The sequence below is a fragment of the Magnolia sinica genome, chromosome 3 (genome assembly GCF_029962835.1).
Source record: "Magnolia sinica isolate HGM2019 chromosome 3, MsV1, whole genome shotgun sequence".
NCBI lineage: Eukaryota > Viridiplantae > Streptophyta > Magnoliopsida > Magnoliales > Magnoliaceae > Magnolia > Magnolia sinica.
Genome location: NC_080575.1, coordinates 89,223,081 through 89,236,592, shown reverse-complemented (window position 1 = coordinate 89,236,592; position 13,512 = coordinate 89,223,081). Strand labels below are relative to the sequence as shown.

General features: G+C 42.4%; 1 protein-coding gene across 1 annotated transcript in view; it reads left to right on the top strand.

Annotated features, from left to right (window-relative positions):
- LOC131240185 (uncharacterized) overlaps positions 1–13,286 on the top strand; it is a 35,610-nt gene extending 22,324 nt beyond the window's left edge. Inside the window, exons 6-7 of the mRNA XM_058238289.1 lie at positions 11,813–11,874; positions 12,827–13,286. Coding sequence (XP_058094272.1) covers positions 11,813–11,874; positions 12,827–12,938 — 174 coding nt within the window. The 3' untranslated portion in view covers positions 12,939–13,286. The remainder of the gene's footprint in view (positions 1–11,812; positions 11,875–12,826) is intronic.
- Positions 13,287–13,512: the final 226 nt, after the last annotated feature.

The window sequence follows — 13,512 nt, the reverse complement described above, 5'->3', positions numbered from 1 at the left end:
TTCCCAGCACCAGCTCCTCGATTCTATAAGTTACTTTTGTCAACCTCTTTTTCCATTCTACGTAATCATGAGAGGTGAAAAACTCTCGTAACCCCTGTTTGTGTTTGAGAAGGCTACTTAAAGCGATATAATTTGTGGCGAACCGCGTCGCTCCAGGGCGCATTATATCCCCACCACACCTCTCGCGCATTACGGTTAATAACCATGTGTGGTTGTATACAGAGTTTGTGATGAGCCGTGCATCAGTAATTACAGTCTTCACTGACGGCCTATCCCCGATCCCCTCCAGCATGAGATCGATGCAATGGGCTGCGCCGGGGGTCCAATACATATGATACTTGCTCTGAATATCCTTCCCCGCCTTAACAAATACACTCCCATTATCCGTAACAAACTGCACTATTTTTCCTCCCAACATCTTGCATGACGTTGTGCATTGGTTTGTAAATGTAGTTAGAATCTTTGATCTTACTACTCGCATCTATACTCTTTAGGAACACCGTCCGTCTCCTGGAATAGACCATAAAATTTATAATCGACATCTTCGTTGGTCCGGTCCAACCTTCACACATAATGGTGCAGCCGTACATCTCTCATGACTGCCGATACGAATCAACATGTCTTCATTTCTGCATGTTCATCATCCAAGTATTTCCCCATGATCTGTACGGGTGTGGGTGGTTGCACACCCTCACCCCTACGCTGCACTTATCATATTTTTGAAGTGCGGACTTGCCGCGACATTTGCGGGGATTTGATCGTATATAAAAAATTTTGTTATAAAATTTTCAACTTTTTTCCTCACATCCCCTCCACTAAACATCTCTTTTATTTTCTTTTGTGTTCCTCCTGCCTCTTTGTACATCCTCGGATCTGAAGGTAGATCCAGCACCCGCATGCTACTACTCCTGCCCAAGCCCCATATTTCTCCCCGCCTACTACCCTCCCCTGATCCACCCCTAACACTCTCCCCTGCTCCACTGCCCTCACCACACTCATGGATAGACCCCTCAAATCTAGGCCTACTTGTGTCCCACCTCCTATCCCGATCCCTCTTCCACTGATCCCGTATGGACTCTTGAATTGCACATCTGTATTCGGGATCATCATCATTATCGAGATCCACTACATCATCCTCACCCGCATATGGTAGCCGCCCCAACTCCTCCCTAATCTCCCTCTCGTGCATATCGTTCATCTTTTGTCTTCACATTTTTTTTCAATATGGTACCCATCTGTTCTCGCACATCCTGTGAGTACTTCGGGCAATCCACAATATTGCGATACCCTCCCGCTAAATGCTCATTTAAGCGGGTTACCCCACCTCTCTTCGATACATGGCCACATAAATTATAAATACTCCCGAATCGATTATCGGGAATAGGCCGACCGTACCTTCACCCTATATCAGGTTGCCTACCTCCTCTTCCTCCCGGCATATTTTATCTGTAAAATAATATTATATTTGTACTTGTTAGGGCCATGTACTCTATATCCATGACACTCATCCAATACTCGATTATCAGGAATGGGCCGACTGTACCTTGGGGCATGTGCTGTATATCCATGACACTCATCCATTTTGTCAGATTATTTTAAGGAATGGTCCATAGAGCACCATCCACACGTATAGTTGTTCATGCATGCAACAGTACTACATGTAAAGATGCTAGATACCCTAAGCGTACTGAGTAAATTCTGTGGGATCATCTTCATTCATGCATTTTATCCAGCCCGTTCATCCATTTCACCGTATAATTTTAAGTCTTTAGCCAAAAATTGAAGCTTATTAAAAAATCAAGTGGACCACACCAAGGAAAACGGTGTGAATTGAATGTCTACCATGAAATCCTTATTGGGGTCACAAAATCTCCACTGCCTGGGTCCAACTGATCTTTAATGGTGGCCTCATGAATTGTTTAACGGTGAAAATCATATTCTTCGCTGCCATCTGTGGTGTGATCCAGCTGATCTTTGGATATGATTCATTTGTTGGATAATGCTCTCAGATGATCTCTAAAAATAGATGAACAGTGTAGATATAATAAATACATCACTTTAGGGCCCATTTAACTTTGATCTCCTTTGAACCATTCGTACAACTGGAGCCCGAGGAGCATCAGTGCTCGTCTTTGCGCGAGACGGATGCGGATTTCTTGCGAAAGCCTTTCGCGGGAAGTTCCTGTGCTGGAAACCTGGGTGGGGCCCAACATGACATTTTTGAGAAATCCACCCCGTACATCCGTTTTTTGAGCTCATCTTACGACTTGAGACCAAAAGTGAGAAGGATCCAAGGCTCAAGTGGGCCGCACTAGAGTAAAAGGTGGGTAGGAAAATTCCTACCGTTGAAAACTTTATAGGCTAGAAAGTGATGTTTATATGACATCCGTACCTTTAATAACATCATTCCCACGTGGATGAATTGAAAACACAAATATTAGCTTGATTCATGATATTTCAATTGTGTATGTTCAATACTCACAATTTAGGTCCACTTGAGTATTGGATACGCCTCATTTTAGGCCTCAATGTTAAACATATGTCAGAAAATGGATAAACATGGCAGATTTCTCAAAAACATCACGTTGCCGCCCCCCCCTGCAGCGTCATCATCCTGCGAGGAAATAGGCGTCTGCACGACACGCGGAATGCGTCCTACCCTTGCCCGTCTCTAGCCCCGAAAGGGCAGTTCTGTGGGTGGGCCCACCGTGCAGTATCTGTACATCCAGGCCATCAATGCCTTTTGCTCATATCATTTTAAGGCTTGAACACAAAAATGAGGTAGATCCAACGATCAAGTGGACCACACCAAATACCAAATAATAAGCTTGGTTGCATTTAATAACCATGTGTGTGGTCCATTTTAGCTTTGAATCTACCTCATTTTTGTTTTCATGCTTAAAATAATCTGAGAAAAAGGGATGGACGGCTTAGATGAAGGGAACAAACAAAAATCAGCTTTATCCAAAACTTTAATGGCCCCCAAAATGTTTTTAATGGTCGACGCTCATTCAACGTTGTTTCCTATAATGTGGTCCCCTTGAGATTTGGATATACCTCATTTTTAGTTTCACACTGTAAAATGATCTATAAAAAATAAATGGAAGGCATGGATGAAACACACACATCATGGTGGGGCCCACAGAGCACTGACCATCAACGAAAGGCTGGTGTTGCGTGGAGTAGCCAATCCGTTTCCGCTATAAATCCTGGCGCGGATTACTGAAGCGACGTCACCAAGTTACATGGGTCCCACCATGATGTATTTTTTCTATCCACACCGTCCATCCATTTGAATAGATCATTTTAGGGCGTGAGCCAAAAAATGAGTCAGATCCAGAGCTCGAGTGGACCCCACCACAGAAAACAGTGGAGAGAGTGACATTCACCATGAAAAATTTCTTGAGGGGCACAAGAGATGGATGGTCAAGATGATATTTGTGTTTTCCATTATTCCATATCTTCCTGGACTTATGAACAGATTAGATCACAAATAAACATTATGATGGGCCCTCAAGAATGCTACGAGTTTCAATGGTGGGCGTCACTCTCTCCGCTTTTTTCTGTGGCGGGGTCCACTAAAGATTTATATCTACATCATTGTTTGTGTTGTGCCCTAAAAAAATTATTTCCAAATTAATGGACAGTGTGGATACGACACACATTACCGTGGGACCCACAGAACACGGACACCACTTTATGCGATTGTACGGTAACTCACTACGCTTAGCGTACTGTGTAAACTCATGTGAGGTCCACCATGATTTATGTATTTTATCCGCTCCGTCTATCCATTTTACCAGATAATTTCAGGGCTTTAGCCCAAAAATAAACCATATACAATGTTTAAATGGGCCACACCTTACAAAACAATTGAATTGAACATCCACCGTTAAAACACCCTTTTTGGCCACAGAAGTCTTGGATGATTGGATCAATCTTAAATTCGTATTTTCCCTTCATCCACGTCTATATGATCTTATTAACAGTTCGGATGACTGATAAACATCACTGCAGGGCCCAGAAAGGTTTCAACGGTGGAAATCAATATCACCACTGTTTCCTGTGGTATGATCCACTGCCCGTCTCTAAGTTTTGGGATCAACTCCTTAATTTAGATGGGAAAACAGATGGACAGCGTGGATAGACCACATACATTAAAGGTGGGCCCAACTAAGTTTACTGAGTACGATAAGAGCGTGCTCAGTAAACCAGCTCCCGCGTTGATCCCCATTTCACCCCTCCTGTGCCATCTTCTTCATTTTCCCTCTCCGTCACGAGCGCTCTCCCTCTCATTCACGCAACGAGGGTTCCAAAGGAGGATTTCTTGTTCCGTTTTCTCAAATTCAACGAGAAATCCGCACGGGCACGCTCCAATCAACGAAGAAAGAGAAAAATTGAAGAAAATAGCGAGAAAAATTCGAAGAAAGAGGGATACAGATACTTGTCGAATGGCCCACCTCCGATCACCACTACAGCCTACGGCTACAGGTAGTCTCCGATTTCTCTCTCTCTTTCTTTTTTCGTTTTCTAATTCAAAATTTTTTGATTCTCCACAACCTACGGCATCAACTTTTTATTGTTGTGGGTTGTTGGCTACAGTGGGACTCATGAGTCCCCTGCGAACGCACCTGTGAGTGTCCATGACTCTGTTTGTTGATTTCCGACAATAATGGAGGCAGAAATACCGCGATATCGCACGGTGTGGGTTGTATCGGTTATATTGACGATATATCGTGCGATATCTGAATTTTTGGATTTTCAGTATCTTCTGGGGGTTATCGGAGGAGTTTCGTCTCACTGGGGCCCAATACCGATAATATCGGCCGATAGTATCGATTTTTCGATTATCGCACAGGATATATCGTTTGTATCACGTAATTTATCGCTTTTTTTGGGAAACATGGGGAAACATTGGGAAAATTGTTGAATTTTTCAATGAAACTTCAGGGATTATTTAAAAAGACCTTAATACACACTTTTAAATCATAAAATCTCAAAAAAGAAGTGTACATAATAAGTTTTCTTTGTAAAGGGTCCTAAGCTATGCACTGGCAGGATCCTACGCTATGCATTGTCAATAGGCAACCCATATCCAACGGAATTTTTATTCGCCATCCAACAAAATATTTAATAGAGATTGGTGGATTCCTAATTGTAGGGCCCACTTTGATGCATGTGTATTACGTCCACACCGTCCATACATTTTTACAGCTCCTTTTAGGGCTCGATTCCAAAAATGAAGCAAGTCCATGGTCTTAGGTGGACCATACCATAGGAAATAGTTGTGATTGAATACTCACCATTAAAAACTTCATCCATCCAAGTTGTTGATAATGTCACAAAGACCTGGATGAAGAGACCACACAAATATCAACTTGATTCAAAACTTTTGTGGCCCATGAGAAGTTTTCAATGGTCGATTACCATTGTTTCTTTTATTATGGCCCACTTGAGATTTGGATCTGCTTCATTTTTTTGGATCATGCCATAAAATAAATTTTCAAAACTGATGGATGGCATGGATATATGGAACATATATCAAGGTGGGTCCCACGGTCAGGGATCCCACCCACCTTGGTGAATCCAGAGTTCCGCTGAAGTCACGCTCGTCCCAATGGGGGTAGTACCCAATCCACGCACAAAATGGAACATGAAATGTGAGTGGGACCCTAACTATGGGCCCCACCATGATGTTTGTATTGTATCCACACCGTCCATTCATTTGGATAGATCATTTTAGTGCATGATCCAAATAATGACGCTGATCCAGAGCTCAAGTGGACCCCACCACAGAAAACTATGGGGACAGTGATGCCTACCGTTTAAACTTAAAACCATTTCTAGGAGCCCACCATGATATTTATTTGAGATCCAACCTGTTCATAAGTTCAGCTAGATATGGACGAAAGGAAAATGAAAATATTAGCTTGATTAAAAACTTTTGCGGCCCCATGAAGTTTTTAAAGGTAGGAGTTCAATCCCCACTATTTCTTATGTTGGGGTCTACTTGAGCTTTGGATTTGTCTCATGACCTAAAATGATCTTTAAAAATGGATGGACGGAATGGATATACAATACATACATGAAGGTGGGCCCCACCAGAAGGGTCGTACCAACTTTAGTGCAATCGAGTCACACCGAACCCACTCTCAAGAGTGAATTAGGTGTTACCGGGTAATAGCTTAGTGGGTGTCACCTTTATCGTAAGGCCCACTTTGATGATATGTTGTGAATCCACTCCGTCCATTCGTTTTTCCAGCCCATTTTAAGACTTGGTCCCAAACATTAAGCACATCCGAATCTCAAGTGGACCACACCACGTGAAATAGTGATGATTGAATGCTTACCATTAAAAACTTTCCGAGGCCTATTTTAAGGATCTCAGTAATGTTTATTTGTCATCCAACCCGTTTATAAGGTCAAACAAAACTCGATGAAAGAAAAATACAAATATTAGCTTGACCCAAAACTTACTTGGCCTACAAAATTCTTTTAATGGTCATTCACCGTTTTTTCCAATGGTATGGTCCACCTGAGATTTGGATCTGCTTAAGTTTTGGCACAAGAGTCCTCGAATGATATGAAAAACCGGATGGGCGGCGTGGTTTGAACCACACTCATCAAGGTGGACCCCACAAGGTAAGGTTAACACTCAATAAGTTGTTACCTGCGTAACTCCTAATCCACTCCCTAATTTAAGAGACCGAAAGAGAGAGAGAGAGAGAGAGAGAGAGAGAGAGAGAGAGAGAGAGAGACTCTTCTCTTCTCCGTTAAAGGCGGTCCTATGTCCGCAACCACAAACCGAAATCCTGGCTGGAAATCACTATTTCCCAACCTAAAATTACTAAAAATCTATCCCAAAATTCCAACTTTTTTCAAATCCTAACCCGAATGCTTGTAATTCTCGGCGAAAATTTGATTTCCTTCCAAAACAATTATCCTCAAAGAAAAAAAAAAAAAAAAGGGGGGAGGGGGGGGGAGGGGATTAGGGTTTTTCATACATGATCTGGCGATTTCATCCGTGGCCCACGAAATCCAGTCGAAAGAGACTCAGATGTAAGAGAATTTTTTTTCTGTATTTTTGAAATTTTTGGATGGGAAGACGAAATTTCTAATATTATGCAATGTATCATCAATATCAGCCATATTTGACGATATTATGCAAAATCTTGTGATATATCTCACGATACAAAGAATTCCAGGATTTTCTTTTAATTTTTGAGGGCTTCTGAGGGGTTTGATATCGTTGGCTCGCGATAACAATAATATCGGCCAATAGTATCAATATTTCGAACACCAGTCCTGAGAAGGTTAGTCAGAGGGCAATTGATGGTTTGAAGGGGACTCTGATTCAGGATGCATCGGGGCGTGATCAAGTCTCAGGGGCAAAAGGTATGAGATAGGTTCGGGAAGCTTTGGGTAACATGGGTCGGATGATTGGGGTTACTTTCGAGGACGTGTGAGGAGGATTATGTGGCTTTGTTCCAACTTATTGAAAGTGCAGATTTAAAAGGAGTGTATTAGCTCAGAGAGGGGTTGTTAGCTTTCTAAGGGTGTCATGAACCATTAGCACCGGTTGCTTCTTCTTTTTTTTCTTTTTTTTAAGGGGGGCAGTCCTTAGTTGGAATGTGAGCGGTATGGGCTAACCCTAGAAAAGAGCCCAAATTGAGGACTTTTTTAAGCGTTGCAAGGCTCAGGTTGTTGCATTGCAGGAGACTAAGATGTGCTCCCAGGTTCCAAAAAAAAAAATGAAATGTAGATGGGTCAATCAAAAGTCTAGGTATCGAAGGATGCAGGTGGGGTTGTTATAATTTGGAATCCATCAATCTGGGTGAAAGAGGAGAAGAAGAGTGGTGGAGCGGGGATTTCTTGGGATCGGTGTTGTTGAAGGACCTGACGCTTGGATTTAAGTGGGCCTTTTTGACTGTGTATGGGTCGAACTCTCCAAGGCAACAAGGTAATTTGTGGGCAAAGCTTGACAAGGCTGGGAGCAAATGGAGAATGCCATGGTGATCTCGTGTAGCATGGAAGATTTCTTGGCTTGGGTGCAAAAAAAATGACTTAGCAGATCTTCCAATGAAGAATGTCAAATTTACATGGTCAGATGGCCAGGTTAAGCCTATCCACTCCAAGATAGATTTTTCATTTCGCTCAAATGGCATGAATTGTTCCCTTTCAAGTCCCAGTGTGGTCTCTCGAAAACCATTTCTGATCATGTCAATTCAGATTTCTTAGATTATACATTGGGTTGGCTTGGGTTTGGCGATAAATGGAGAAAGTGGATCTACATGTGTGTTAGCTCAACCAAGTTCTCGATTCTAGTTAATGGGTCATTGAAGGGGTTTTTTAAGTCCTCTAGAGGCTTAAGCCAAAGTGACCCACTCTCGCGCGTTGCTTCTCTTTGTTGTGGTGGCGGAAGCCTGTAGTAGAATGTTAGAGAAAGGAGTATCTTTGGGGTAAATAAGTGGTTTTATGGTGGATATGGGTTATCGTCAAGTGTCTGATCTTCAATTTCCAGACAATGCTTTTTTGTTATGTGATGCAAATGAGGTTCATGTGGACAATTTGAGGATGTTTGTTTGTTGTTTTGAAGCAGTTTTGTGCTTAAAGGTGAACTCTCTTAAATGTGAGATGCTAGGCATTGGCATTCCTAAGGAGGTGGTGAAGAGATGGCAACAGTGTTTGGATGTAGGGCTGGTTCTTTCCCTTCGACATATTTGGGGTTGCCACTATGCATTGGGATTTGAGAAGCCAGTTAAGCATCTTTGGGACCAAGTGATCGAAAGGGTTGAGAAGAAATTGCCGTCATGGAAGCGGTGTCATCTATCTTCGGGTGGTAGGCTTGTCGTAAACAATGTTGCCCTCTTGAATCTTTCATTATATTTTTTTCTCTCTGTTCAAATGTCCCATGAGGGTGCTAAAGTTTGAAAAGCTTAGGAGAGACTTTCTATGTAAATGTGTGGAGGAAAAGAGGAAATTTCATCTGATGAAATGGAACAATGTGTGCAAACCATATTCAAGTGAAGGTGCAAGGATTAGGAAGTTGGCAACTATTAACGAGGCATTATTTGGCAAATTGGCTATGGAGATTTGGACGGAAAAGGATGGTCTTTGGAAAGGTATAATTATGCGAAAATATGGGCCCAACAAATCGGTATGGTGGCCCAAAAAATCATGTATGAGGCTACAAGGATGTGGAGCGCAATTGTGGGGTTGGAGGGAAGGTTTAAGGGATGGGATTTTCAGTGGGCAATGGGCATCATGTGAGGTTTTGGAATGATATCTGGTTGGCAATTCTAAATTGGAAGGGGATTATCCAAGCCTGGCTTCGGTGTCTTCGGATCTGGGCATATCTGTAGCCCCCCATTGTTTCTCGTGGCAAGGCTTGTCCGGTGTTTGGACCCCACCATGTAGAAGGAATTTGAAAGAGGAGGTTGATGAATTCCTTGCTCTCTTGAAGTGGCTTTTGGAGGTAGTGCTCAATTTAGAGAGGGACTTGATGAAATTGTTCCGAGATAAGTCGGGTTTACTTTCACTCAAATCTTTCTTTTCATTGTTAAGCGGATCCTCTTTGGGAGAAGTCCCGGCTCATTCATCTTTTGTTCGGTCCTATGGTGCCCCTGAGAAGATTGTGGTTTTTGCTTGGTTAGTAGGATGGAACAAGGTTCTCACTATTAATAATCTCCGTAAAAGGAGTTTAATCCTCGTCAACATCTCTCTTTGTTGGAAGGATAATGAGTTTTTTTTTTTTTTTAAAGGATAATGAGTTGGTTGATCACCATTTCGTCCATTGCCCATTTGCCATGGGGGTGTGGGATAAATTTTTGTCTGTGTTTGGGATGGTGCGAATGATGCCAAGGATGGTATCGGATCTATTTTGGGCTTAGCATGGGGGAGGGGTAGGGAAGGTGGGGAGGGGCATTTGGAGGTTGGCTTTGCTTGTAGGCTCGTGGACAATTTGGCGGGAAAAGAAATAGCGTTGTTTCAATAATTTGTCAAGGAGCATATTAGGAGTCTTTATCAAGGCCAAAAGTAATGTAATTGAGTGCATGTTGGTGTCACCTGCAATCAGGGATTGCTCCCTCTTGATCTGTCTGGGATACGTTGTAATTTTATTTATTTTTACATTGTTGGCCTTTTTGGCCTTTCAATTAATAAAATTGTCATCTTTCAAAAAAAAAAAAAAAAAACTTTAGAGTCCCTATAGAGTTAATCCAATGGGCGTCGGGAGAGATGATTAAGGATATGTATGAGGAAGCAATAACAATTGTCAGGACCACTAGTGGAGTGAGAAGTGAGTTCCCAATTACTATAGGCTTACACCAGGGGTAGGCATCGAGCCAGTACCTATTCACATTGGTTATGCTTGAGTTAACGAGGCATTTGCAGATGACATAGTTTTGATTGACAATACGAGGGAGGGCATAAACACAAAGCTAGATTTATGGAGAGTTGCTTTAGATTCTAAAAGATTTAAAATTAGTCAGACTTACATGTAGTGTAGTTTTAGTAACAACAGGAGTGGGAATGAGGAATTAGCAAAGATTGATGGCCAAGAAGTTTGCCAAAATGACCACTTTCAATATCTCGGGTTGATAATTCATGAGAGTTGAGAGATTGAGAAGGATGTTGCCCATGGAATTCAAGTGGGGTGGAAGAAATGAAGATGTGGCTCTGAAGTTTTATGTGATCGTGGTGTACCACTGAAACTAATAGGGAAATTTTATAGGATGGCTATAAGACTAGCCATGCTTTATGGGAGAGAATGTTGGGCAGTTGGCTGAAATGAGGATGTTCAGATGAATGAGTGGCAAGACAGAGAATGATAGAATTAGAAATGAATGCATTCAAGGGAATTTAGTAATAGCAGTATAGCACGAATAGGTAACAAGGTGAGGAGAAGTAGACTTTAGAACTAAGTCATGGCCCTTGATAGAGTGGAATGGCAGAGGATTCATGTGGCCAACCCCAATTAGTTGGGATAGGCTTAGATGATGATGATTTTGCTGCTGTTGACTTGTGGTGGCCATGGGTTGGGTCGAGGTCAGCCCAAGCCCGAGCCAATTACTAAATGGGTAAAGAATTCTGGCCCGAACCCACCTGCAACCCATTAACAAAGGGCCCAACACAGCCCAACTCAAAATTCACCCAGTCCAAGCCTGACACGACCCAACCCCACAATCATATCTCGGAGATCTTTCTGGAGCATGGTCCTGGTGTATCCACAGTAGATCTAACAGATCAGTGGTTTGGATTCCTAAACCATGGGCCCCACTTGTCGAAAATGAACGCATGCTCATAATTCACCCCCTAGTTACTTCAGTTTATTGGTTAGATATAGAGAAATGGAGTTAGCATTTGCAAATAGAAGCAATGAGAAAGCATGCCAACCATGGAGGGGTTTAGATATCAAAGCTCTTATGTGATTTGGGTCAGGTCAGTTCATCTGGCCCAGTCCATTGATGACCTGTGTTGGGGGGTTTGGTCAGTCCAACACACTTTACTTAAAAGGACCTCCTTTTCTAGACTGAGCCTGACCAACTCCACACATGGTCTGCACCCACTTCAAAGTGGGTTGGGCCAGTTGACCTACAAGCTGATCCAACCATTGCCTTTTGAAAGGTTACTCTTGACATGCTTACGAGATTTCTGTTGCTTATTCAACATTTTGCCATCTGTTTCTTTCCTCCTGTGATTGCTGCTTTTTTATATAAAAAAAAATCTGAACAATTTTATGCTTCAATCTACTTTCTCAAAATTGAACACAACATTGTTGTTCTATATTGATGCATATGTTATTTTCTTGCAGATACAGGAAAACATCAGTCTCTTCTGCCAAACTCGGGATAATATTCTCAGCATCCTAAATGAGTATATTACTTTCCCTTTTCTTCCTCTTTTCTCATTATCAAATACACATGCATACATATTTACACAGATGCATGCATGCATGCGGCCTTGCACTAATCATGCTCATGTTGAAGAGAGTACTTCCTGGCTGCTGGGGCATCTGAGGGTTGGCGGCCATGCCACAATGGTTGGCCTAGACGAACAAAATGGGTGAAAACACCTTTCTTGTGTGTGTGTGTGTGTGTGTGTGTGTGTGTGTGTGTGTGTGGTAAACCAAATGAAGGCTAAAATTTGGGAGGAACCATTCAAAACCCTTTTCCTCCATTTATTTTCATGCAAGGGAAATGATATTATCAGATGGCAATAAAATGAAACGTCTTAGATGCCCTGCCCTACTGTCACTACAATTCGTATGGCCGGCAAAAATAGACAATACAGCTGATGTTTCAGGATGGCTGGGGCGCCTCAAATCAGTAAATCATGACTTCTGATAAATATCATTTCCAAATGCTTATATGCAATACATCTTACACATGGGAAGTCTCATATGCAACTAGTTGTAGACGGAAAAAGCGCAATTAGCTGCATGTGGGACTCACTGTGGTGTATATATGGCATCCAATCCATCCAGCAGGATTGCCTATGAAATTAGGGATGGCCCAAAAGTCATGCATGCTGATCCAATCATCATATGGACTGCATGATACGAAAAAAAGGAGAATCACCCAGGAACCTTGAAATTCACATGGCGACCTCTTGATGGTTGGATCAGCATGATTTTGGGGAATCCCATTTTCTTTATGGGACCACCATGTGAGTTACCTAGCCCAACTGTTTGCATTTACAACTAGTGTTCATGCAAGTTCATGTCTTTCTACATTACGGACACATCAGCATGTTGGATTTTCTGTGGTTGCCATGTCAAGCACCAGCCCATGGGATAACATCCATGTGCATGGATTGCCTCATGCAGGTTGAACGACATGCCGGGGGTAATGAAGCACATGCCGCCACTTCCAGTGAAGTTGAACGAAGAGCTTGCCAACACCATCCTCCCGAGGCCGCCCATGCCAATGCAATCCTGAACTCTTTTGACGCCACCAATTGCATCAGTGCTTCCCACATCACCCATTCCTCACAGCATGGGACCACCCCTCACACAGGAGAATAATTCCATTGATCCGATTAGCCAGGTCCACTTTTCGATCCTCAGAATAATCAGAAAAAAAAAAAAGAAAAAAAAAAAGCATTAGTTATTAGTTGTCCATTTCATCATATGTAGATACTATTTAATGAACTATTTTGTGCAGTATATAGATGGTATTTAGAATCAGGTAGTTTTAGAAGGAAAGGAAAACACTAGTTTTAGTTTATTTTTCTTGTATGAAGGCCTTTTGAGTACACGAGCTATGATCCAGTAGGAATTCCTTGTACTTGATTTCAGCACGTTTGACCCAAGTGAGCCTGCCCAGGATCGAGGTGGACCGCTGGGTTGCATGCGGCACAATGACCGTGATCAGATGATCACTGCCATTCAAGTAAGGGCTGGAGGTATTGATTGCTACACCATTTTTGTATGTGCAATTAGGGGTGAAAGTCAGGCGGGTTCAACCCAACCGACCTGTGACTGACTTGACATTGGGTTGGGCTTGGGCAAGA